This window comes from Camelina sativa, chromosome 13 (genome assembly GCF_000633955.1).
Source record: "Camelina sativa cultivar DH55 chromosome 13, Cs, whole genome shotgun sequence".
NCBI lineage: Eukaryota > Viridiplantae > Streptophyta > Magnoliopsida > Brassicales > Brassicaceae > Camelina > Camelina sativa.
The window spans coordinates 18,338,520-18,365,429 of NC_025697.1; the positions used below are offsets into that span (position 1 = coordinate 18,338,520).

The 26,910-nt window shown below is 36.3% G+C and overlaps 4 protein-coding genes across 5 annotated transcripts; all 4 read right to left on the reverse strand.

Moving 5' to 3' along the window:
* Positions 1,158–4,336, reverse strand: LOC104737055 (subtilisin-like protease SBT3.8). The gene is made up of 10 exons (XM_019234358.1): positions 4,235–4,336; positions 4,073–4,164; positions 3,886–3,983; positions 3,639–3,794; positions 2,861–3,537; positions 2,667–2,755; positions 2,339–2,587; positions 2,137–2,251; positions 1,864–2,056; positions 1,158–1,780 (listed from the first exon to the last, which is right to left on the reverse strand). Exons 1-10 carry the CDS (start codon positions 4,331–4,333, stop codon positions 1,209–1,211), a joined length of 2,340 nt encoding a protein of 779 aa, XP_019089903.1. The 5' UTR covers positions 4,334–4,336; the 3' UTR covers positions 1,158–1,208.
* Positions 5,089–8,809, reverse strand: LOC109128475 (subtilisin-like protease SBT3.6). Of its 2 annotated transcripts, XM_019234858.1 has the most exons (10): positions 8,595–8,809; positions 8,413–8,504; positions 8,223–8,320; positions 7,908–8,063; positions 6,736–7,412; positions 6,560–6,648; positions 6,241–6,489; positions 6,035–6,149; positions 5,764–5,956; positions 5,089–5,681 (listed from the first exon to the last, which is right to left on the reverse strand). In XM_019234858.1, exons 1-10 carry the CDS (start codon positions 8,688–8,690, stop codon positions 5,110–5,112), a joined length of 2,337 nt encoding a protein of 778 aa, XP_019090403.1. In that variant the 5' UTR covers positions 8,691–8,809; the 3' UTR covers positions 5,089–5,109. The 2 variants fall into 2 exon arrangements, with proteins under 2 accessions (XP_019090403.1, XP_019090402.1); XM_019234857.1 differs by lacking the exons at positions 7,908–8,063; positions 8,223–8,320; positions 8,413–8,504; positions 8,595–8,809 and adding an exon at positions 7,511–7,692.
* On the reverse strand, positions 16,096–17,274 carry LOC104737056 (ubiquitin carboxyl-terminal hydrolase 10-like). The gene is made up of 3 exons (XM_019234587.1): positions 16,734–17,274; positions 16,338–16,641; positions 16,096–16,254 (listed from the first exon to the last, which is right to left on the reverse strand). Exons 1-3 carry the CDS (start codon positions 16,991–16,993, stop codon positions 16,096–16,098), a joined length of 723 nt encoding a protein of 240 aa, XP_019090132.1. The 5' UTR covers positions 16,994–17,274.
* On the reverse strand, positions 17,337–22,736 carry LOC104737057 (ubiquitin carboxyl-terminal hydrolase 10). Its single transcript, XM_010457151.2, has 13 exons — positions 22,334–22,736; positions 21,980–22,154; positions 21,673–21,846; positions 21,483–21,542; positions 21,281–21,379; positions 20,688–21,059; positions 20,455–20,595; positions 20,150–20,320; positions 19,802–20,059; positions 19,088–19,242; positions 18,411–18,962; positions 18,047–18,317; positions 17,337–17,856 (listed from the first exon to the last, which is right to left on the reverse strand). The coding sequence occupies exons 1-13, from the start codon at positions 22,483–22,485 to the stop codon at positions 17,698–17,700; spliced, it is 2,739 nt and encodes a 912-aa protein (XP_010455453.1). The 5' UTR covers positions 22,486–22,736; the 3' UTR covers positions 17,337–17,697.

Genomic DNA, 26,910 nt, shown 5'->3' on the forward strand with positions numbered 1-26,910 from the left:
ACAGATCAGAAGAAGACTTCCCCTACAATGAATAAAAAAGTGTAATAAAAGGGTAATGGTACAAGTTATGTTCGGCTGAAGTAGCTTACACCAGAAGCACACCCATCGCCAGAACACAACTGGCAGGTAGCAACTAGAGAGCCCGACCTCTTAAACCGAATTTACCGTAACAATACCCTTAAAGCCTCCACTCGGATTACAAGCTCACGTTACCAAGCTCGGCAACAGATCATGCCTCTTCTCTATATATATGTAGCTCTGTTTTTTTTTGCTTCTTCCGATGTGGGACATATATAAGATTGCATAACCCAATTAATTTCCCATTCATATTATATATAGGTATTTAAATGGAAATGGTTACATATATGGCCATATGGGAATTAATGACGGTTGACAAAATAATTATTAACTTTTCACTTGAAAATCAAGTTTTATTTTAGTTCTAATTTTTATATTGAACCAAAGAAAATATGTGTAGCTTGATCCAGTTTTGTATTGAATTTTGGCCGCTCAAATTTGATGTAAAATTAAATCACAAATTCACTTTCATTCAGTGTACAAATGGTTACTCTGTTGGTTTAGTTCTCATCGTAGTAGTAAGGCAGAGTTTGCGTTCTCACAGACAAAGGAATGGTGACATTATGTTCAGAGTCACTCCAAGTCAAGCTTCCAAAGTAGTAACCTGTGTTGATTTTGTGTGTGGTCGAAACTCTGACTTTAAAAGAAGCCCGTTTGGTTGTAGAGTTGAACACTAGCGTCTCCGGGCTCACAGTAACTTGGATGCCCAATGGTGGTTCAACCATTACTTTATAGATCGAGTTTAATGGTCCAACGTTAGTGAGGGTTCTGGTGAGAGTCACTACGTCTTTGAGGTTTGGGATTGTGATGGAAGGTAAGTNTGCTTCTTCCGATGTGGGACATATATAAGATTGCATAACCCAATTAATTTCCCATTCATATTATATATAGGTATTTAAATGGAAATGGTTACATATATGGCCATATGGGAATTAATGACGGTTGACAAAATAATTATTAACTTTTCACTTGAAAATCAAGTTTTATTTTAGTTCTAATTTTTATATTGAACCAAAGAAAATATGTGTAGCTTGATCCAGTTTTGTATTGAATTTTGGCCGCTCAAATTTGATGTAAAATTAAATCACAAATTCACTTTCATTCAGTGTACAAATGGTTACTCTGTTGGTTTAGTTCTCATCGTAGTAGTAAGGCAGAGTTTGCGTTCTCACAGACAAAGGAATGGTGACATTATGTTCAGAGTCACTCCAAGTCAAGCTTCCAAAGTAGTAACCTGTGTTGATTTTGTGTGTGGTCGAAACTCTGACTTTAAAAGAAGCCCGTTTGGTTGTAGAGTTGAACACTAGCGTCTCCGGGCTCACAGTAACTTGGATGCCCAATGGTGGTTCAACCATTACTTTATAGATCGAGTTTAGTGGTCCAACGTTAGTGAGGGTTCTGGTGAGAGTCACTACGTCTTTGAGGTTTGGGATTGTGATGGAAGGTAAGTTAAAATCAAGAACAGATGGTTTGGGAATGGAACAGACTGTTCCTTTTCCGACAAGCTGAGAGATCGATGACTCGTTGTAACCAACAGAGCACATGTAGTGAACATAGTCTTCAAGTCCCAGGTCATACACTAGACCTGGTTTTGCAGCTTTCTCAGGATTCACAAGACCTCCACCATAGTCGAACGGATCAGCTAGCTTCCTAGGTGACCCTTCAGCAAAAATCTGCTCACCGAATGGATCTGTTCTCCAAGCTGCAGAGTAAAGACAAGTATCGAGATTAGTATGTTCTTGTTTTATCTCTCTTTTTCTACTATTGGATGAAGAAGGTAAGAACCTGTAGTGACAATGGCTGATCTAATGGCGGCAGGAGACCAATCACGGTGCCGAGCTTTGAGAAGTGCAACAACTCCTGATATTACAGGAGCTGCCATTGATGTTCCAGACAATATAATGAATCCTTGGTCGTTGAAAGTTCTATTGGTGGATGTAGCCGCCAATATGCTCACTCCTGGTGCTGCTATATCCGGCTACATTGCAACATTCATATTATTTAAAACATCTTGAGGCAAAATAATCTAATAGGTCTGGAAAAAAAAACAGAACATACTTTGAGGATGGCAGGCTCAATTGAATTAGGACCTCTTGATGAGAAATCTGCCACCTTTGTACCTACTGGTTGTCCAACAAGTGTTTTAGAAGGTTTTATCTTCACAACAGGCGATCTGCAAATTAAAAATCCATCAGCCTTGTGTATCATCACATTGAGAGTTGCGCTGATCATTGTTTTCTCACAGTTCATATTTTCATACCCTGTGGAACGTATGTAGAAAAGTATATTTGTTCCCAGCTCGTAGTCAACAGAAACACAAGGGAAGTCATCTACACATGGTGAAAGATTGTCGCCAGGGTTTCTTGCAACAATTAAGCCAAGACCACCAGCTTTCTTGACATAAGACACGGCACTTGATACTGTGGTGTAACGTGTTGATGTTGTGAAGCACAACACGACTTTGCCGGCCATTGTACGATTGGAATTGAAGAATAGAAGCTCACAGGTACTGCAAATAGTGTGATGTCACAAGACTGATGTATTCTGTATAGAAAGATTTGGTTAATACTAAAAAACTTTGATCTTACCCAAAAAAACTTTCGTTGCTATTTCCTGGATTCTCCGGGTAAACCAAGCTAGTGAAGCCAAGTTCTGGACCAGTGTACATTGCTTGACCCTGCAATACAATGGTCACAATAAGATACATGAAATCGTATACAATGTTGTGAAAACATCAAACCTAAGTAGAGAGATACATGATGTATATCTATCTTGTTGTTACCAATACTGCTTTATTGTTCCCAAGTATAATAGGTGTGGGAAAGGACCGGTCTAAAGTCGTTGCAGCCACTGTCAAAATCCAAGGAGCCGTGTTTCCTACAGTCTGAGATGCTGGTCCGGAGTTACCACCTGAACAAACAACTGTGATACCCTTTAAAACGGCGTGGAATGCTCCCGTAGCTATGGCAGCGCGAATATCAGTTTCAGGGTAGTAAGGAAGACGATAGCCGATAGACAAGGACAAAACATCAACACCATCATGCATAGCTTCATCCATAGCTTTCAAGAGGTCAGCAGATGAACAAGTATTTATGTCTAAATCATCTAGATACCAACAAGCTTTGTACATTGCTATACGAGCACGTTGTGCCCCACCTCTCACAGTCCCTCCAGCTAAGCCCTTGTAGCTTGTATTTGGGACGTATGAACCACCCGCTATGGTGGCGACATGCGTGCCATGACCGCTATGGTCTCTAGGGGAAATGAAGTCAAGTGATTCCGTGGAGTTGAAGCTTTCGTGCGTCGCAAGAAAACCATTAATGAAGTACTTGGCTCCTATAAGCTTCTTATTGCAGTGAGAGGCGTTGAACATCTCCCCTGCTTCACAGCCTCCTTTCCAGTGGCTTGGTATCGGTCCAATGACATTGTCATTAAATACTTCAGATTCTGGCCAAACTCCTGCAACCTCATAAAATGATTTATTTAGTTGAGATGCTAAGATATAAAGTAAGCAAAAGCAACAAGAGATTTAAAGCAGTGTAGCAAATATGCACAAATACCTGAGTCTACAACACCAATAATAACGTCTTCACCCATATTAGTGTCATTTAGAAGATTTTTCGGATTAGCAGCGGAAAGGCCTAAGTAGTCCCAAGTTTGAGTTGTTGCCAGTTCATAGAAACTATCCGGCGTGACATGAACAACTTCAGGTAAATCTGTTTTCAAAGAGCATCATGTAAAAAAAAATGTCTTATGTTTCTGTTTCCGTTAACGCCAAGAAAATAAAAGACTAGATAAACTATTAACCTGCTATCTTCTTGGCTTGGGACTTGGTAAGCTTCGCTGCAAAACCGGAGAAGCCATGTCGGTAACTGTGCACCAAAGAATTATCGGCATCCTTTTTACTGTAACATGGAACACACCAACGAAATCTGAGTAATATTTTGAGACACTTTTTTATTTAACTTTAGAAAGATAAATTTTCCTGACATACCTTCCAAGAAGTGACCACAACATCTGATGATGAGATTCCGTGACAGACTCAGGATCATCATGTTGCTTCTCGCCTAAATACACTATATGAACCTATTGAAACAGAACCAACTTTGTTAATCTAGTGGCTAAAAAGGAAACATATATAATTGTGGAGTACTACCTTGCTCTCAGCACCGGCTTGTGCAACGAAAGCGCTCTGCCCGTTAAGAATTATTACTAGGCTTAGTACCACAAAACTTACGGTTTTGCAACTCTTCATTCCAAAAAGATGTAATTTACTTGAAGTTTAATAAATATCGAGGAAGCTGATGCATTTATATAGATGTCTCTACTCAAGAAGAGTTTGACCAAGAATGTTTCCATTACATACTTAGAATTGTTCAGACTTTTGCTTGTTTGAATCTCCTAATTTTTGTCATATTGTCCGAATATAAAACTCACACATATAATCTAAAGATATATCAAGCTGTGTTGCTTAGTCAACTAATGATGGATCAAACACACAAATCATATGAAGATATTGTAAAATATAGCAAGTAATGAGGAAATTTACTTGGTATATGCAGCTAATTAACCGATTGGGTTGACTCTCTTGTCCATGCTCAAACAATTAAACTTGAGGTGTAAGCATGCTAGAATTAGTATGCATTTTGACCAAAGAAACACGTTGTTAACCATGCTTCATGCTGTTTCATTAGCTCTACAGAAATCAGAAATAGTCTACTGAAATACAAATTTGGTGAAAGTTGCTCTCTGAAACAATCATTTTTTTCAGAATGGTGATTTGTGAGCTATAAAAATTCGGCTCTGTTAAATCAGCTTTCAGCAAATATGAAGTTCATGAATGTGTCACGTCGTCTAGAACATGTAGCTTTGCCATGTGTGTCTAGTATGATCATTACCAAATTACGAGATGGTACATTTGTAATATATAATGAATACATTACGAGAGCTAAAAAAATGTGTAAACGTATAACTTGTATTATACAGTATTAAATACAAAGCTCACAAAATGGTTAGTCATTAGTTATAGGTTCAATTTTCATCGTAGTAGTTCTGCAGAATCTGTGTTCTTACAGATACAGGCATTGTAACCTTATGCACATTGTCACTCCAGGTCAAGCTTCCAAAGTAGTAACCTGTGTTGATTTTGTGTGTGGTTGAGATTCTGACTTTAAAAGAGACCCTTTTGGTCTTAGCTTTAAACACTAGTGTCTTCGGTGTCACGGTCACTTGAAAACCCAATGGTGGCTCAACCTTTACTCTATAGACCGATTTGAGTGGTCCAACGTTAGTGAGAGTTCTGGTGAGAGTGACTTCGTCTTTGAGGTTTGGGATTGTGATGGAAGGCAAGTTAAAATCAAGAATAGATGGTTTGGGATTTGAACAGACTGTTCCTTTTCCGACAAGCTGAGAGATCGATGACTCGTTGTAACCAGCAGAGCACATATAGAGAACATAGTCTTCAAGTCCCAAGTCATATACAAGACCTGGTTTTGCAGCTTTCTCAGGATTCACAAGACCTCCACCATAGTCGAACGGATCAGCTAGCTTCCGAGGTGATCCTTCAGCGAATATCTGCTCTCCAAACGGATCTGTTCTCCAAGCTGTAGAAAATAAATGCTTACTGAGATAAGTATGTTCTTGTGGAGGTAACTTGATAGATTAAATGATGAAGATAAGAAGAACCTGTCGTGACAATGGCTGATCTAATGGCAGCAGGAGACCAATCACGGTGTAAAGCTTTAAGAAGCGCAACAACTCCTGAAATTGCAGGAGCCGCCATTGATGTTCCTGACATCATATTGAATCCTCGGTCGTTGAAAGTGGTATTAGTGGTTGTAGCCGCCAATATGCTCACTCCTGGTGCTGCTATATCCGGCTGCATTACATACAACATTAGTCCAAAATATGATTGTTTGATGAAAGAAAAAAGAGCATGTGAATGATTCTAGCATACTTTGAGGATCGCAGCTGCAATCGAATTAGGTCCTCTTGATGAGAACGTTGCCACCTTTGTTCCCACTGGTTGTCCTGTGAGTGTTCTAGAAGGTTGTATCTTCACAACAGGAAATCTGAAAACCACAGTTCAGGTGACACATAGTCTCAAATACGGTGTTGCTTACTTTCGTACAAATTCTAAGTGGTGAAGATATAGTAGCATACCCATTGGACCGTATGTAGAGAAGTATATCAGTTCCGAGCTCCCAGTCAACAGCAACACAAGGAAAATCATCTAGACATGGTCGGATAACATATCCTGGTTGTCTTGCGATGATTACACCGATACCACCGGCTGTCTTCACCGAACGTGCAGCACTCGATGCAGAAGCACTGTAAGGTGATGTTGTGAAACACAACACGACTTTCCCCACCATTGTAAGATTAGAATTCACGGAGAGTTCCTCACAAGTACTGCATTACAAGAACCAGAGGATGTCAGAGTATTTATCTTATTCATATTGCAAGACTGACTGAACATTACCCAGAAAAACTATGGTCGCTCTTCCCTGGGTTCTCTGGATAAACCAAGCTGGTGAAGCCAATTTCTGGACCTGTATACATTGCTTGACCCTACAATATAATGGCCATAACTCACAATAAGACACAAATTGTAATCTGAGTAGAACAATTAATAAAGAGTGAATATCTTGCTGTTACCAATATGGCTTTATTATTGCCAAGTGTAATAGGTGTGGCAAAGGAACGGTCTAGAGTAGTTGCAGCCACAGTCACAATCCAAGGAGCTGTGTTTGTCACGGTCTGAGCCTCAGGGCCAGAGTTACCACCGGCACAAACAACAGTTATACCCTTTAAGACTGCATGGAATGCTCCAGTAGTTATCCCATCGGGGATATCAGTTTCGCCATACATAGGAACGTCAGAGCCTAGAGAGATTGACAGAACATCAACACCATCATGCATAGCCTCGTCTATAGCTTTTAAGATGTCAGCTGATGAACAACTCATTATGTCTTCATCATCCAGATACCAACAAGTCTTGTACATTGCTATACGAGCACGAGGTGCCCCACCTCTCACAGTCCCTCCAGCTAAGCCCTTGTAGCTTATGTTGGGCACGTATGAGCCACCTGCAATGGTGGCAACATGCGTGCCATGACCATCATGATCTCTAGGAGAAATGAAATCAAGTGATTTTGTGGAGTTGAAGCTTTCGTTCTCCGCTATAAAACCATTGATAAAGTACTTGGCTCCTATGAGCTTTTTGTTACAGTGAGAAGAGTTGAAAGCTTCTCCTGATTCACATCCTCCTTTCCAGTGGCTTGGCACCGGCCCAATCCCATAGTCGTTAAATACTTCAGATTCAGGCCATACTCCTGCAACCAAACAGAACATTTTAGTCATAGAGACATTAAGAGGAGGAGTCACAAAACCAACACGAGAATTAAAGAAATATACAAGTAAACGCTCATACCTGTGTCGATAACACCAATGATACTTTGTTCACCCATATTAGTTTCATCTAGAAGATTCCTTGGATTGGCGGCAGAAAGGCCTAAGTAATCCCAAGTCCGAGTTGTTTTCAGCTTGTAGAAACTATCCGGTATAACATGAACAACTTCAGGTAAATCTATTGCCAAACAGCATCAGCAATGAAAAAAAAAAAAAAAAAAAAAAAAAAAAAAAGAGAAAAAAAAAAAGGAAAATAAATCAAAGAAGAAAGAGAAGATAATCGCACGCACTCTCTCTCNACTTCAGATTCAGGCCATACTCCTGCAACCAAACAGAACATTTTAGTCATAGAGACATTAAGAGGAGGAGTCACAAAACCAACACGAGAATTAAAGAAATATACAAGTAAACGCTCATACCTGTGTCGATAACACCAATGATACTTTGTTCACCCATATTAGTTTCATCTAGAAGATTCCTTGGATTGGCGGCAGAAAGGCCTAAGTAATCCCAAGTCCGAGTTGTTTTCAGCTTGTAGAAACTATCCGGTATAACATGAACAACTTCAGGTAAATCTATTGCCAAACAGCATCAGCAATGAAAAAAAAAAAAAAAAAAAAAAAAAAAAAAAAAAAAAATCAGACAGGCTGGTTGAGACAGTTGATATCTCATATAGTTTATGTCCTAGGTGTCTGATTCTTGAAATGCCAAAATGTGAGAATAAAAATGAGTACCTGCTATCTTCTTGGCTTGGGTCTTGGTAAGCTTTGCCGCAAAACCGGAGAAGCCATGTCGGTAACTATATACCATTGAATCGTGTACATCTTCTTTACTTTTAACATGGAACAAAATGCAAGAAATCTGAGTAACTGTTTGAGACATTATTTATACCAGAGTAAGAGAAACTACCCTTTCTTTAGATACCTTCCAAGAAGTGACCATAACATCTGATGATGAGTTTCCGTGACAAAATCCGGATCATCATGCTGCTTCTCACCCAAATGCACTATATGAACCTATTATTGATTATCAGAAACAGAACTATGTTAGGTCTCCTCTTATATGTTCTCTGATGAAAAGAACTACCTTTAATCATCCTCAACTACCTTCCTCTCAGCACTGCCTTGTGCCACAAAATTTCTCTGCACATTGAGAAATATTACCAAACTCAGTACAAAAATGGATGTTCTGTAATTCCTCATTCCAAATCACAAAGTCAAAGAGAGAGATGTTAATACTAATGAAGGAGAAGAGAATAAATCGTTTATATAAATATCTCCTAAAGACGTGTTAAGGCCAAGAATGTTTCCATTTTCTTGGAATCGTTCCCAAGTTTCATCATAGTTTATAATTAAAACCCTAGTTGCTAACACACAAAATCTAAAAGAATATATATCAAGATGTGTCTGTGTGTGGCTAAGTCAACTGAAGTATAGTTTATTGCAATGTACGTAAGCAAACACAAGTCAAACAGAGAAAATGAGATGGATGATTAACCTAAACAACAGAACAAGTAAGTCTCCCCTTACGGTATGATTCTTGCTCAATGTCGCTTCTTTGGCTAATTTTAGAGCTTTACTTGGTATGTTTCATGCTGTTTCTAGTGTTCCAAGCCAAAACATAGCTTCACAATGCTCTCTTCAACAATCATCTTTCTTGACAAATCAGAAAAAATATTTAGTTAGAAACAAAGGATCAAGACTTGAGTCTTCGGTGGCCGATGAATAACAGCGCCGGAGATAATGGGGACTTGACGGTGAGAAAGAAGAGATGAATCGTCGTCAGAATGTTTGTTGTTTAATGGGCTTGGCCTTAATAAATTAATAATGGGCTTTTATGACCCAATTGTACGCTTACGAACATACATAATGGACTGAGCCTACATAGTGTTGCAATGCAGCCCCTGATATACCAGCACGAGGAGTGAGCATATTGGCGGCTACATCCACCAATAAAAACTTTGAACGACCAGGGAGGATTCATCAAATTGTCTGGAACATCACTACATCAGTGGTTGCTCCCGTCACTTATGAACAAAAGAAAACCATGTCCCATTTAAATATATCTTATTATATAAATTTTGGTTCTCAAAGTTAATAACTCATCCGATCGTGACACATGTTAATTTTAACTGTTAGAGATCAAAGTTCAAAATTGATTATACTAAACTTAAAAGCTAAACCCTAAAACAATTGAAACTTAAAAGTTATCCATGTTACTAGTAACTCATTTTTATCCATGTCATGATCATGTTAATAGCTAATTTTTTTTTTTTGATTTTTTAGAGATTCTTTTGTTTTTAATAGAAATTTGTGTAAATTTGATACTTGTCACGATCTTATAAGTTAGTAATTTTTAAAATTGACATGTGTCACAATATGGTGAATTAGTAACTTTTGAAACCATACTTTATATAATAAGATAGGTGTTGTATAATCAGTTATGTTAATTAATTTTAATTTATTTAACAATTATAACAAATATTGGACAATTAATTTTCCTAAATATCAGTATTTTCTTTTATATTTTTATTTATTCAAATTATAAAATATCAGAATATATAACTTACTTATATACAATCATACATATATTTCTCTTGAATTTATTTTTGATTCTTCAACTTTTATAGTAATTTTCTTTAGTATTTTTGAGCATTCGGGGTAAAAAACATTATTAGCTATAAAATATTTTTTATTAATTATGCTATTAAACAATTAATAAGAGTTAATTGTTCATAGAAACTAACACATAACTGAAAGTATTTTACAATTAAAATTTTAAATTATTTTAAGTTAAATATATTTCCTATAAAATCATTTGAAGTGCAATCAAACAATATTAAACAAAATATATAATAAAACTCTTACATTAATATCATAACTGAGTTTTCATACAAGAACATTAAAAAAAAAAACTATCTAGGATTAGAGATATGGTGAGGTTAGGACAATCTGGGAATGATTATTTATAGAATAAAAGGTGATGTTATATTTCTAAATAATTTTATTATTGGAGTTACCACTATAATTTATAGAGTGTTTAAATGAAAATTAGTGGAAAAATACTAAAATATTCAATTCAAAATTTATGTAATTTCAGTTATAATTCAGTAGTAAAATGTTTATTTAAAGAATGGACTAATTATATAATGAAAAGTAAATATTATGTGAAATACCAAATATACCATTAACACAATCATGATTCAAACACATTTACCACAATGTATGTTGTTGTTTTTTTTACCATTCAACATTATCTCGAACCACTTGTTCCGCACTAACTGAACTTGCCTTTCTTTTTAACAAACTGCACTTAAACCACATTTAATTCACTTTTCTAACACGCTTGATCAGCTGATACTATTAGGAGTAGGCTAATACAATGAACCATCGTATAACACTTCAAAATGACTTAAACATGTGGTTCACCTCTACAAGTCAAAGCTATATATATAAAATCTATTGAGATTCCAGCATTTTATATCTAATTGGATAGGAGTGTTACCATATTTGGTACCAACAATCATGAAGTTATTGAACAAAGAATGTCTTCTAAACCCTACAATTAGAAAATCAGAAAATCAGAACTCACATAATTTTTTATCTCATTTTAAATTTGTAACCTTTTTTTTGTTTTGAACGAATTTAAAATTGTAACTAAGAGATTTTTTGAACGAATTTAAAATTGTAACTAATAGATAACAGTTCACCAAAAGATCTGTTATGATATAATATTTTTCTTTGTCATCAATAAAAATGTATATTGATACCATCAACATGAACATCTAGACTAATTCAAATATTCATTAAAGCCATACTACCTATATATAAAAGCTGATAAAAAAAATCAATTTAAACAATCTAAACACATGTATAAGACATCTTTAAAAAAATCACAATAATACGACTTGTTTTTTTGTTAACCAAACAATAATTAATTGAAAGATAATTCCAAGATTGGCTGCACAAACCGAAGAAAATGAGTTTACAAAATAAATTACAAAAGTAAGAGATCTCGAGGTTCTAGCAACAATGTAAGAGAAATCATTTGGATCAAATCTACATTCTCGCTTACATTATTTCTCTTACAGCTAATGGCCCTTGCATTATGAATAGATTTGTTAACTATATTATTGCAATGTGAATTGTTGACAGGTGCTTGGGGAGAATCTTTACCCACTTGTGGAGGAGCATGAGCCAGTTCATGCAGCGAAAGTTACTGGTATGTTTCTGGAGATGGATCAAACATCTGTCAACAATTCACATTGCAATAATATATTTAACAAATCTATTCATAACGCAAGGGCATTGTTATAGATGAAAAGTCATCTAAGGTGAGTATAATTGAATTAATGTAAACCACATACCGAAAATCAGACGAGAAGACCAATAGCAAAACCATATGAACCAACATTGTCTTATAAAACCAAAACAAAATGTACGACTATAAACCTAACAATTATCCATAACCAATATATAAACCAAATTAGAAATAATAATAATATATATGTAGATTATATATATATATATATATAAACATAATGTCACCAATTTTAGGCATTTTTGCCAATAAGAAGTTTAAAATCAACTCTCTCTTTTTGTCAACCTTTAAAATCAACTTTATTAGTGCAAACATATAAATATTATATAGTCAATTTGTGGTAAAACTTGTGCATCGATAGTTCATATAATTAGTGTCAATTACTCATTTATATTTGTAATACAAACATGTATCTCTTCGCATGATAAAAGTGATAATTCATGTAGCCCATCTAAATAACCAGTTTCACGTTATGTTGGTCTTACTTTTTCAAAAGTTTTTTTGTTCGATTAGTGTCACATAGTTATTGGTATTTTCATTTTTTTTCCAGAAATTATGGTGATCAACATCAAAGTTGTCTGAAGGGTCAAATGCATCACAATTTAAACTTGTTATCTCTGCAAACGTGTTTAAAGAAAATTTTATTGGTCTACCATCAATCAAATACCAAACCTCATGAAAATGAACTCTCTGAGCAGCCCATGTATATTCTAATTCAGCAAACTTTATAAACACTTCAAGAAATGATTTCTTCAGTTTATCCCACACGTCCACCCATAATCCTTCTTTCAAAATCTCAATTTTGGACACAAAGCAATTGTGCTTCATGCTTCTATGTTGCAAAGGCAATTTCCCTTTTTCATGAAGTAAAGGAGGATATTTGATGCTATTGGTCGAAGACGTCATTCCTAAACATACAAAATGAGAGCATGGAGTAGCAAACAAGATGATAAATACTTGAATAGGTATAACAAACATGTGTGAATACTTTAAACTAATTCAATATAAAGATCTGAAACTAAATTTTAAAACCATCGAGAAAACAAAAATTGTTACATATATACTCAAACTAATCCAAACAATTAGTTTAATATCTCATTTAGGTAACACAATCACCAATTTGAAGCTATGCAAATCTATTTTCACAGCATTCATTGTCGAACTGGCAAATATTATGAAGAAACAGCCACTGATGCATTTGAAGATTCACCATTAGCGATCTTGCTATTGAAGAGAAAGATCTCCAACACATACTGTTAATCACAATTGCAAATAACAATTCAGTTTCTATTTTAATAATCCATTAAAACATTCACCGTTTGTCTAGGAAACACTTAGAGAAAATCGAACACCATCGAATATAACCCGCCCAAAGCCAAATACAACGACGTTTGTCTCTGCCCGAAACAAAGAACACCAGTGATTAGAGTTCTTATAACCTGCCTAAAGCCAAATACAACGGCGTTTGTTTCTTCCCAAAACAAAGAACACGGATGATTAGGATTCTTATTCGCCGGCGACAGGAATAATGTTTTTTTTCTTTGGACTGTAAAAAAGGTTTACTCGTGTTGTGCATGAGCATTGAATTTTGTTTTCTTTTATTTATTTTCATTTTCTATTTCAAATTTTGTTTTCATTTTTATTTTCTAGTTAAATTGTTTATTTATTAAGTATTTGGGCTTTTGGTAATTTAATCACAATATTGTGTCATTCTAGTTATGACGTAGGAGAGGGAGTCAATCCAACAATTTTCCTCCAAATTTGAGTCAATCCTGTCTATTTTTATTAATTTAATTAAGCTTTAATTTTATTTTATAACACGATTCCAACTAAACAAGGAATTGATGAAAAAACTGGAATGAATATAGTATTTATGACAACATGTTTGATAACTAGTTACTTGTTTCATACCGGAACGCTAGTCTATAAACAAACAGAAATACAAGAATATGATCTCAAAAATGAATCTGACAAAAGATAATCAAGAAAAATAAACAATTAAATTATTAAAAAAAAAACAAAAAAAGTTGCACAATTATAATTCAAATATCTACAAATTGTATAAACATCCATGTCAAAAGCAATGATGTCCTTGAGAAGGATCAAGAACAACAAAGAAACATACCCAATATGAACAAACCGAGAGCGAAAGCTCCACATATAGACTAAAAGGAGAGGGTTTGAGGAACATATATATAAACATGATGAGGGTTTTGCTCAACCAAGTATCTTGCTTCCTGATCAATGTGCTCGAGACTTTAAGATCAATTAAGAAAATTGAAACTTGTTCAAGAATCAATAATAGTGACGCTGAGCAACATACTTCTTAATTTATGTAGAAATTGTTTTTTTACAACAATAGTGGACACATATGACTAATCAATACACATACAGCGAATTTAATAAAATATCTTAACCGGTCTATCCGCATATTTCTCATTCTCTCGTGCGTGAACCTTCCCTACAAACTATGGAACAAAATATTGATCCTGATCCAGACATCTGCAAAGCTATCTTGTGTGGACAACGCTTTTTACAAAAGAAGCAAATAGGACGAGTCATATGATGATTGTTGGGTACTATATATGCTGACATGTTCCTCTAAAACCCTCCAAGATGAACCAGGCTTCATGTATAAGTCCCGCCCAAGCAGACGTTCGACGTGTAGGGGAACACAACAGTACTCATCACACACGTAAAACCGTTGCCCCGGATATATTTTTCCCTCGCAAACTTCACACCAGTTCTTCATTATACTTATTTCCTGCCCATAAAAAGAGTCAGCACATGCTTATCATGCTTATACCTCACCTTTTGAGGTAATGTAGCACATCCAAAACACAATGCAAAGTCACACTCAATGCAATTGAATGTTTCATTTGTCGAATAAAAATTTATTTGCTTTTCTTTGCAAACAGAACATATCCTTTGCTCCTCTTCTGGTTTTGATGTTAGAAATAAAGGATGCATATGACTTTCATGAACTAATGGCTCGGAAACTGTGGCACACTTGACGTGTAGGTTAATTAAAAGTGCTTCCTTTGTTACTACACCTATAGAAGAATCCAGCCATGCGGAAATGAGGACACGCTGCACATAGAGTCGTAAAGTCTTGATCAACACTATCATATCCTAGAGTGAGCGGATGATTTATTTTACTGAGAAAGAGTATGTTCATGCCACTTTGGTTGGTCTATAGAAAACGCTACCTCTTTCTTCAGACAAGCATTATTCATAGCAAAATCGCAAGCCATGCACCAAGAAAACAACCCTTTGATATCTTCATCACAACAATAGCATTCCCTAGTTTTGCTGTACTCATCCAACAAGACAAGCTGAAGAGAATGGTTACGATGAAGATAATGTTGGACCTCAACTTTAGCGCTGTTATATTCTTCATGGTTATCACCGTTGCAACCTACGCATCTAAAATAGGTAGTGTCATCTTCTGGGTACTCGAACTTCAGCCATTTACAAGGGAAACACTCCCACTGATGATCACCATTGCCGCTCGACTTGTCTTCTTCTTTCACGTGAAATGTTCCTTTGCTCAATCTTACTCGTTGTTGAGGGTACAAGGAAATAAACTTCACCGACTTTGAATTCATAGAGATGACGACTTTGAATATATTATGAATGATATTTTTGTTCACACTGCTGTAAATTATCATCCACATGGGTTGTCTTTTTGTTCTAACGCTAGCTAGCTAAGATATTGCACGGTCACGAGTGTATTGATAATAAAAAGTAAATGTATGATAATTTATTAATTTAATTCGAAACTATTGTTACTGTAATATACTGTTAACACTTTCGATTAATATGTTTCCAATAAGACTATAGATAATAGTATCGGACAAGAACACTCAAATAGATAAGACTTTTAAAGCTAAAAGAGCACAGTGAATAGAAAAACTCTTCTTTTTGATGTCATCAATGCGTACTTCCCAAGAACAAAAATTATATTTGGCGTTGAACAACACAACTGCACAGGCTACTTCACAATTCTCTACACTTCTAAAGCTGTCTATCGCTTGATTTACTACCCGAAAACTTACCCCATCCCCTAACAAAACTCACTAATCAAACAATCTTCCGAACCTAAATCCAACCTTTCCACAGAGATTTGCCATAATAACATTATAAATCCTGACACAGAACCTTTCAACCGAACCACCAACTTCAAATCAAAGAAAGAATAGAGGTGTCATCACCTGACATGAAAGTGAGGGAGACCAATGCATCTTGGAGAAAAATGATTTTTCCATTATGAGAATATAGGCATGACTAATCCATATCACTGGACATCTCAGCTGTTTGTGTCTCAGTTTCACTTCTTACTCTTCGGTAGAAAAGAACATATGCAGCTGAGTCTTGTAATTCAGATTCATTTGCAGATGACACATGACTGTCATCGAAATGATACCATTTGTTGTCATCGATCAACTGCAGGAACAGTTAAACATATGATCAGATATGATGATACAGATTATGATGCATCTATACAAATGCACAAGTAAAAAACAAACGAAATAGATAGTGAGACCAATCAAGTCACCAACCTTAGCATAGGCTGTGTAGTGACCACCACCAAGTCCACCGTAATGATTACTAACGGCATATAATTCATATACATATGACTGGCCATTATTGTTTTTCACGTACTTTCTCAAGTCTAGATCCTGAATTGGAAAATTCACAAACGTGTCAATCTTGTTCTTGAGATATCTACTATACGTGAACCGTTTTAAATGGAACACAAGAAAATCTGGCAATTTCCACAGGTCTAGCTTTTTGTTCGCTTGTCTGTGTTCTTTGCAGCTTGGACAAAACCTGGTACAGAATGGTGAGATAAATGGTCAAAGCTAAGTCTTCATACGAATAGATCGGCTTATGCAATTACAAGTTCAAGATACGAGCTATACCACATGTCATCCGGTCCGAGAGGTTCTTCTGCTAAAAAGGCCTCCAAACACGAAAACAGAGATATAGCTTCTTGTCTTGTCTTCTTTGCTGAGAAACTGGTTTTATGAACCTCTGGAAGGTCACACAAGTATCTGGAATCATATTTTTCATGTTCACCCTCATTCCACTCGACTAAAACTCTTGTAATGATAACAGGGCTCACAGAAGATTCAGACTGAAGTGGTTTAAAGTTCAGACCACGTTCATCTGTCAAGAACATCCTGAAGGATAACTCTCGATCAGCTGCATCGTCTATCTCGGTATCTGGGGATATCTCACTATCTGGGGATGCCGCATTTAAGGTTCAGTTAACCCAAATGCTAATAGTACATCGTTAAGTTCATGGAACAAGAGTATTGATTGCTGTTTTTGTGAGGGTGTCACGTGCGCGAGTAGATGTAAGTATCTAACGAGGTGATTTCACTGGTCCTTATTATATTTCAAAATCAAACTCAAAAATCTTCAAAGCCTATATTCCTTACCGGTTGCAAATTGCAATTGCTATGGAGAGATCCCTTATTTAATTGGAAGCCTTTAAGTCTCAAGAGGTTTGATATTTCAGATAGTGAATAAGCTCACAAGATTTCACAAAAAATATATTCCATGTTGAACATAACAACAAAGGGTACTTCATAAATCTCTACACTTCGAAAGCTGTTCATTACTTTTACTACCCAAAAATTACCGCTTCAACTAAAAAAAACTCACTAATCAAACAATCTTCCGAAGAACCTAAATCCCACCTTTCCACAGAGATCTGCCATAATGACATCATAAAACCTGAAGCAGAACACTCCAACCGAACCGCCAACTTCAAATCAAGAAAGAATAGAGGTTTCATCACCTGAGTGAGGGAGTCCAATGCAACTTTGAAAAAAAATGTACCAACGTCGTGCTTTGTCCATTATAAGAATATACGCATGACTAATCCATATCACTTGACATCCCAGCTGTTTGTTTCTCAGTGTCACTTCTCACTCTTCGGTAGAAAAGAACATATGCAGCTGAGGTTTTTATTTCAGATTCATTTGCAGATGAAACATGACTGTCGTCGAAATGATACCATTTGTTGTCGTCGATCAACTGCAGGAACAATGACACATGATCAGATAAAGAACTCATCAGAAGAACTACTAGCAAGCACAGTTGACCAATTGTCGTGTGGATATAAATTATAGTCTATTATATGCTAAAAACAAAATTATGCTGCATAACTCCATATGCACAAGTAAAAACAAACGATATAGATAGCGAGACCAATCAAGAAACCAACCTTAGCGTAGGCTGTGTAGTGACCACCACCAAGTCCACCGTAATGATTACTAACGGCATACAACTCGTATACATATGACTCACCATTCTTGTTTTTCACATACTCTCTCAAATCTAGATCATGAATTGGGAAATTCACAAGCGTATCCAGCTTGTTCTTGAGATATCTGCTATACGTGAATCGTTTTAAATGGAACACAAGAATATCAGGCAATTTCCACAGGTCTAGCTTTTTGTTCGCTTGTCTGTGTTCTTTGCAGCTCGGACAAAACCTGGTTCAGAATAGTGAGATAAATGATCAAAGCTAAATCTTCAAATCATTCTATCAATTTATGTGACTTCAGAGTTTAGGCTAGGAGCTATACCACATGTCATCCGGTCCCAAAGGTTCTTCTGCTAAAAAGGCCTCCAAACACGAAAACAGAGATATGGCTTCTTGCTTTTTCTTCTTTGCCGAGAAACTTGTTTTATGAACCTCCGGAAGGTCACTCAAGTAGTTGGAATCATACTTTTCATGCTCACCCTCATTCCACTCGACTAAAACTCTTGTAATGATACCAGGGCTCACAGAAGATTCAGACTGAAGTGGTTTAAAGTTCAAACCACGTTCATCTGTCAAGAATATCCTGAAGGATAACTCTCGATCAGATGCTTCGTCTATCTCGGTATCTGGGGATATCTCACTATCTGGGGATGATAAACTTCCGGATGTTTCATCAGCAGTAGCATCAGCAAGGTGACCATTGTCATTTCCTTTATGAATATTAGATGGGGCTTGGACCTTTTGCAGAGGTGACAGAAATCCAGAGATAACTGCATCAATGTCAGTTCCACTTAGTGGTTCTTTGTTGACATAAGTCACAAAAGGAGTTCCAAAAAGCTTTGCGTCTCTGCCTTTAACTCTCTCCAGAACAGCCCTGTGGAACCCAATAATTATGATCCATAAAAAGCTTAATCCAAGACGAAAAAGAAATGTTCTTTGTTGATCCTTTCGGCATTTGATTCAACCGATAAAGTAACAAATCGAACGAAGTATGCTTACCTGTCCTGCCCTCCATGAAGAATTTCGAGTTTTGCCTTTCCTGATCCTTTCGGCATTTGATTCAACCGATACGCCACAATATGCTCATCATCTTTTATCACACTCAGTGACTCCAGGGGGTTCTCAAAATATCTAAAGATCTTGTGATCATAGACCTGAGAGGAAAATTCCACACAATCGTCAGGGATTTCATCCCCAAAACAGGATGAAAGAAAAATATTAATACAAGAAAGGAACACGCCCAAAATCATACCTCTGCAAGTAAAAGGCTCTCATCATCGGCTAAGCAGCAAGCAGTACCTAATGCAGTAACGAGATCTCTACAAGACCCTTGTTTTGGCACCGTTACAGTGTATGGCATCGGAAGACAACTTCCGTCGCAATAAAACACCGTGACTGTCATTACTCGCGTAAGTGTTGATGGCAAAGGTAAAGACAAGTACATGAAGGGATCAAAAGTGATTGAGATTTTCCCGCAAACTGGACAAACCAGAGTTGACTTGTATTGGCCCTAAAAGAAATTAAATACATCATAAGAAATGGTCGGGAAAATAAAATACAGAACATTTAATGGGAGAAGTGAGTAGGAAACGATACTTACTTGACAAACGTTAACTATTACAGNAAATTCCACACAATCGTCAGGGATTTCATCCCCAAAACAGGATGAAAGAAAAATATTAATACAAGAAAGGAACACGCCCAAAATCATACCTCTGCAAGTAAAAGGCTCTCATCATCGGCTAAGCAGCAAGCAGTACCTAATGCAGTAACGAGATCTCTACAAGACCCTTGTTTTGGCACCGTTACAGTGTATGGCATCGGAAGACAACTTCCGTCGCAATAAAACACCGTGACTGTCATTACTCGCGTAAGTGTTGATGGCAAAGGTAAAGACAAGTACATGAAGGGATCAAAAGTGATTGAGATTTTCCCGCAAACTGGACAAACCAGAGTTGACTTGTATTGGCCCTAAAAGAAATTAAATACATCATAAGAAATGGTCGGGAAAATAAAATACAGAACATTTAATGGAAGAAGTGAGTAGGAAACGATACTTACTTGACAAACGTTAACTATTACAGAATCATTTCTGGCCTTATGATAATTCCAAAGCTCTTCAGCAACTTCATCATCCGGACGACTGTCAGAATCTTTAAGTTCGACGTAAGGTTTTCGTTTTACTTTATTTAAATCTTCATGCAGCCCATCCAATAAGAAAGCAAGCAGTTCCTGAAACAGCAATTTAATACATCATATACGAAGCAAAGCAAAATGAAATATTCTGGCAAAGAGGGAAGCAATGCCAGGAACAAATAGTTTGCTTAATTATGCACCATCCCATATATTAAAGAAAAATTACTAACTTGAGAATCATGCTGATTGTAACCACTAAACTGTGGAGCAAATCTAGCCAATTTTGTCTTAAAAGTGCGTGGTGCAACTGCGTTCCTTCCTGATGACCATAATTTCTTCAGCAAATCACCAAATGCGATAGCAAGCTCACCCTGGATAATTGAGTGTTAGAACTATATTCAAAAAGCATGTGAGTACCTTCACATGAGGAAATCGAGAAGACATTTAAGTATCAAGAACTTACACACATTCCCAACGGATTATCTCTATTTATGTCGTCACTATAATCTTGCAAGAGGTATTCAACAATTGGAGGTGTGTGAGCCAAACACTGAAGAGCGCTATTCATAAAGCAGGTATTTCCCAAATTACTCAATCCTGCTAATCCTCCCTTCTCTCCTTTTCCAAGAATGCTCAACGAATCTCCATCGTCATCTGAAGTTATTCTCGGAAAGAGACTTAACTTGGACGTGGTGGAATGACCATTCGGTAGGGTAGGCCCCCCAGCAATTGTAACACGCGACCTTGAAGGTTCCAGAGGTACCAGAGCTAACTCATTTCCTGCCGAGCTCATAGCAGATTGAGATGAAGACGACCCATCAACTTCAAGAAGAATCTGCATGGGATGCACCAGTCATTGTCGAACAAAAAACGAACATTGAAAATAAGTGAGATAAATAGCCTTCGGTTTTTCATGATAAATAGCATTATCAAACAAGTTCCTCTCACCAAAGATTTAAGACAATGACCGAAAATCAAGTTAAGAAAAATTGTAGTGCAAGTTGATAAAGGTCATTTGTCAATATAAGTATTACAGACAGTTCTCTAGATACTTACATCTTGGTCCATCTGAAGCCTTGACTCTTCCAGGCTCCTGTTAGATGAAGGATACAAGAGCCCGTTTTTCCTCTTATCGAAGTAATCCCAGATTTGTGCCTGTTTATACATATTAATGTGAATTAAAGAACACATCTCCGTATGGAACAATGCGTATAAAAATAAAATTGACATAGAAATGGAACACTTCAGACACACACACCTTTTCTTGCGCAACACCTGTCACAGCACAAACCTTCTCATAAAGTTCCCTAACAGAGGCCTGGAAACACCAACAACCCATGAAAGAAAGTGAAAAAGTGGGGCTTAGTAGTGAATACAGAAAGACTCTCTGGCTATGCATAAGCAAAACTAAGAGCCAAAGTAGAGGAGTAAAATGGGGCACCTAATACCTGTTTTCCCAACCGTATTGCTGTTCTACTTTCATCTCGTCCGTCTGTCAACATAAGGCAGAGCGGGTAAACCTCTACACTATAACTCCTAGTGTGAAATCCTTGACAGATCATCTTCCTTGCTATTGAAGGACCTCCGCTATACCTGAAAGAGATATAAGACCAAGTTATGCCCTTGAAAGCATATTTTATCTATAACAGTTATAGTGTTCCAAGCAGAACAAAGAGTCTTCCCCTTTAAACACAATTCAATCAAATGATGGAAAAAAAAAAAAAAAAAAGGAAAAAGCTCACCAATCAACANAACTTCTTGAGGAACTAAAACGTAGTCTTCTCCTTCAACCAACAATCTACGAAGCTGTGGATCATTAGTGTCGCCCTCACTTTCGATAATATCACTGTTATCAATCGGTCCAGGCCTCGAAGCTTCCAAGGACTCTCCACTCGATTGGTCAACATATTTCTGCCAGCTTGTATTCCACCTACACTAACACAAACACATTAACCTAATCTTAGAAATCTATAGATTTCAATCAAAATATCAAACCAATAGATCAAGATTTCACAAGAATGTCCTAAATCTAAACATTAGATTTGAACAGAGAAGCATTTCAACAATCAAATCTGTGATCCGATACTAGTTAGAGATGACGATAACAACCTTTTAGAGATGACGAAATATAAGTTGCCTTCCTTCAAATGATTCTCCGATTCGGTAGTCAGCTCCGATACGATACGTTTCTCTTCCTCGGGAGTGAACGGCAAATCAGAGACGCCGTTCTCAATCATGAAATCGGAATTAGGGATCGTCATCTTTTTCAATAGATGAATGAACCGATCAATGCCAAGATCCACCAAAATTTCAAACGAAATCGCAGGATTCAACGGGGATCTGTGAGAGAGGAAACAAACAACGGCAAGTCCAGAGAGAATCGGAGGAGAATACAAGAAGAAGAAATTGAAGGAACCCTAGATTGGAGGAGTCAGAGAGAAGAGAGAGAGAGAGAGAGAGAGAGACGAGAGGTCTTCTTATTGGATTCACGATTTTATGGTTGTTTTCCCAATTAACAACAACTGCCAAATTTTCCAAACAAGTAGCAATTTCTTTTCTTGTAAACTTGGAAAATGGTAACAATAAACCGTGATTGATTCGGTTCGGTTTTGCAATTTTTTTTCTTAGGTAATTGCAAAATAAGAAACAATAAACCGATTCGGTTCAATTCTGTCCGGTTCGGTTTTTAGTTCAGTTGCAAATAGTAAAACCGTTTGATTATTGTGTTTTTTTTTTTTCGGATTTGAAAATTGATTTTGTGATATGTGATTTTTTAGTTATGTTGGGTTATTGTTTAGAACATTTTTTTTTAATAATTATAATTCATTCACTTTAGAATTTGTGACATCACTAAAAATGGATGAGGAAAAAAAAAAAAAAAAAGAATTGGTTATCTTGCGTGACTCGTTGGCCACTGGTTCGCAGCAGGCCAGCAGTGCTTGCCGGATGACTTTGTTGGTTAGGTAAAAAAATCATGATCTAGCATATTGTGGCCAACTGATGGATGCTCGTTTGTTGTTTGTTTGACGAATACTTCCATTTTGCCCTATTTCATATCTTTCTAGTCCCATCAACCATTTTGATTCATAGTACTCCAGTCCTAATGCATTACATCAAACTTAGGACTCTAATCTTAATGATTCCTCTTCTTTTTTCTTTTTGTTTCTGTTCAAAACTTTTTCTTTTCTCTGTTCAAAACCTTATGATCCTTTAAACTTCTAATTTAGCATTTATATCATTTATCACTAAAACTTAGAAGTGATCAAGTCTCATTCTTTTAGTTTCTAGAGTTTCTCTTTAATTAATATTTTAGTATGTTTAAGCTCCAATTTCCATCTTTTTATTTTCCTTTCTCTTTTTCATACTCTCAATTCACAAACCATGTAAATCAACATTCCAATTACGATCAACTTTACTATTAAATTAAATCACAATGAATATAATTGATTTTCATTAACTGCAATTTTTTGAAGTCCAAAACATATGTAATGGATAGAACTATATGATATTCCTAAACACGAATTTGAAAAGAATCATATTGGTTAATAACCTTATTAATCTTGTGCATGGCTTGGATCATCCTCTAGTATTTCGTTCTTTAGAAATCTGTTTCAATGACTTCCTTCTTCTACAGCCATCAGAAAGGTTAGGTAAAATAAGTTCGCCCTAGGCGCTCGTTTTCTCTCTGGCACAAGCTCCGAGAAATCCCCTTCCGACGGCGTCGAGTCTGATCGGTGTCGCTGGGAAACTGCTTCTCCGTTCTCGTGTTCTCTGTTGCTATCTAAGACTGTTCTCGACCTGTTTCTACGATGAATCCACCAGAGGTTTATCGAAGCTCCTTTCAGCTACTCCGGCCACGCGTCAGCTTCATCCTCCCCTTCCCCCTTTGTCTCATCCGGTGGGCTTACTCGGTGAGTTGTTTCTCTCGAGTTCCCAGCCATCCGACACTGGATCTGCATGAGATCCCAGAACTCATTGTTAGTTTTGTATCTCGTCTCTCTCACGGACTCCCTTCAAAGTCAACCCAACACCTCTCTGCTCCTCGGATTTAGATCCCTTCACCAAGTGTTTTACTTGGCCGAGTTTGGACATGAGCCATGTTTTGACGCCGGAGTTGTGACGATGAACCGTGACCCAAATCTTGTGTCTCAAAATCCCAGGTCTGTTCCAAATCTTTCTTTATCTACTCTTAGTATACCTTTGTGTCGATCTATGGTCTCAATTGTCCGAAGACTGCAATTTGAACCTAATCAATCATCGTTGCTCTGTGGTTACAAAGTAAGCTTGCGAAGCCTGCCATTAGAACTATCTAGGGTCATTATCTTTGATTGCGAAAGGTTAAAGAGGATCGGCATTATGGCCCCGTCTCTATGGAGCGAAGGCCACCGGAATCTCTTTGATCTATCCTCTTTGTTTTCCATGTTTCCTGAACCCTCTCAAGCGTTAATATTTTGTCCTGAAACCGGAAGACTTAGGAAGTTCGGCATTATAACATCCTCTCCAAAGAGAGAAGGTTACCGAAGCCTTCCCAACCTTCTCCCTACATCTTTCCTGTGTCTCGAGCATTGTGAAGCGCACATCAAAACAGCCAGGAAGTTTGTTCTCCCCTACAAAAGTCTGAAGATAAGCGGCATTATGACCTCATCTCCATGGAGTGGTGGTTACCAGAACCTCTTCACACAAACTATACCGGACCTTCAACCTCCAATCACCCTCCTCCTTGATAATGAGCAGACCAACCCATCTCGTCTCTCGGCTTTGGAAACCCTCTCAACGTCCCACTGTCAGCTGATAAGGACTATCTCCCATATTCCTGCTTTGTGCTTGAATATGGTATCAACTTCCCTTGAGTTTGCTTGTGGTTTGGTGCTTTATTGCCCAAGTCTCCAATATTTTGTGGATATGCTGTTGATTGATCTATCTTTTCATTGTGATTTTAATTGTTGTACCAAACTTTGCTTTGGAAAACTCAATTGAATAAAATTCAAACTGAAAAAACTTGAAAACTCAATTTCCCTTGAATTTTTATTTTTTTATTTAATAAAATTCAAATTGCTATTTTTGGATATATTTTCATTTTTAAGTGTATATACACTATAAATTATATATGAATATTAGGAATTCATCATTTTTACTTAATTTGAAAAAAGTTTTTGTAAAAGACGACCAAGTCTAAGGCTTTTAACAAATCAAATGAGTGGAAAGCTAAATCGGAATTTAAGGAGATCAATAGCTTAATATAGTTTTTGTAATGTGGGATACACTCAATTTCTTATATATTATACTTTCTTCTTTCTTTTTTAATTTATAAAACAATAAATTTTCAGAGTTTTTCTTTTCTTTTTTTTTTTCAAAAATTTAAACCATCTGTCAAAAAGAAAAAAAAAAAGTTATCAATCTAAAATGAAAACAAAATTTTTATCCTCATTCACCGTTCTGGCTCTCTTCCTCCTTTTTGTGACAGGTTTGTAATCATTTTAAATGTAACATATATTCTTTTTATGAGAACAAAAATATGTTAAAAAATAATAATTCAACTATGGTATATAAAACGTTTTTCGGGATTTAATTGCATCATCTAATTACATTGTATTGGTTTAGCTCTTTATTTAAAAGTCATACTAGACATAGAAAATTCATCTAAAATATTCTAGACATAGAAAATTCATCTACAAATGTTTTGTGGTAGACCTAGACAACTGAAACCCAAATATATGTTTGAATTGACTCCTTTATTTATAAATATATGTGGTCCTATTAAAAGTACCTCATTATAATTTTTTAATACATATGTATTATTCAAAAGATAATCAATGGATTTGATAATTATGTCAAGCTATATATTTTTTTACTATTTTTACTATTCCCCCATTTCTAATTGCAGAAACTAAGATTTATGTTTTATAATATAACAGTAACAGGAGTGGTTGGAGATGCAAAACAAAATGTACAAAAGAAAAAAATATTTTGCTCTAGACCTTTACCTGATCAAAAACCTGGGGAATGTGTCATCAAAGAATGTGAGTCTAAATGTAGGGAGAAGTGGAAAGGGAATGGTACAGAGGCTTCATGTCGTCCCCAATGCAACTGCCATTTTCGTTGCCCATGGCTTCAGGGCCAGGCCTGACAAATATGAGTGCTAAATTATTGATCTGACTGCAAATGTTGATTAAGAATTTAAGTTTTGACCTAACTTTTCTATTGTGTAATTATCGACCCTCAATATTTTATGCTTTATTTTACCTTATCCTAATTTTGTTTTTAATTTAATATAAATATAGGTCTACAAATCTTCTATATATCCTTAATTTTATTTCCTTGGCCCTCCAAAATTAAAGGCCTTGTACGATTTGTTTCGTGCTTATATCATGCTTAGAGCTGGGCAAAATAACCGATAACCAAATAACTGACCGAAACCAAACCGAAAAAAAACCAAACCGAACCGAACCGAAATTCTTCAAATACCCGAATGGTTAGTAAAAATCTATATCCAAACTAACCGAAACCGAACCGAACCGAACCGACAATTAAATGGTTAACCGAAATATCCGAAAACCTAGAAAATATCAAATATTATATACTTAATATTATGCAAACTATAAAATAAACTTAAAATATAAATTATTTCTAGATTCAAAACAATTAAATATTTTAAATAATCAATATATGTAAATGTTATTATTTTG

Bases quoted from the DNA above. Each gene is read 5' to 3' on its own strand.
- LOC109128475 (XM_019234858.1), bottom strand. From the start codon at position 8,690: ATGAGGAATTACAGAACATCCATTTTTGTACTGAGTTTGGTAATATTT. The intron at 6,649-6,735 runs GTAACAGCAAGA...ATTATATTGTAG, and splicing joins GCAATAATAAAGCCATATTG to GGTCAAGCAATGTATACAGG. The intron at 6,150-6,240 runs GTATGCTACTAT...TGTGGTTTTCAG, and splicing joins CTCTACATACGGTCCAATGG to ATTTCCTGTTGTGAAGATAC.
- LOC104737057 (XM_010457151.2), bottom strand. From the start codon at position 22,485: ATGACGATCCCTAATTCCGATTTCATGATTGAGAACGGCGTCTCTGAT. The intron at 21,543-21,672 runs GTATTAGGTGCC...TGGTGTTTCCAG, and splicing joins CAATACGGTTGGGAAAACAG to GCCTCTGTTAGGGAACTTTA. The intron at 20,060-20,149 runs GTAAGTATCGTT...AATTTCTTTTAG, and splicing joins TAATAGTTAACGTTTGTCAA to GGCCAATACAAGTCAACTCT.
- LOC104737056 (XM_019234587.1), bottom strand. From the start codon at position 16,993: ATGTTCTTGACAGATGAACGTGGTCTGAACTTTAAACCACTTCAGTCT. The intron at 16,642-16,733 runs GTATAGCTCGTA...ATTCTGTACCAG, and splicing joins CTCGGACCGGATGACATGTG to GTTTTGTCCAAGCTGCAAAG. The intron at 16,255-16,337 runs GTTTGTTTTTTA...CTGTTCCTGCAG, and splicing joins TTGGTCTCACTATCTATTTC to TTGATCGATGACAACAAATG.
- LOC104737055 (XM_019234358.1), bottom strand. From the start codon at position 4,333: ATGAAGAGTTGCAAAACCGTAAGTTTTGTGGTACTAAGCCTAGTAATA. The intron at 2,588-2,666 runs GTAAGATCAAAG...CACTATTTGCAG, and splicing joins AGCAACGAAAGTTTTTTTGG to TACCTGTGAGCTTCTATTCT. The intron at 2,057-2,136 runs GTATGTTCTGTT...GTTGCAATGTAG, and splicing joins TTGAGCCTGCCATCCTCAAA to CCGGATATAGCAGCACCAGG.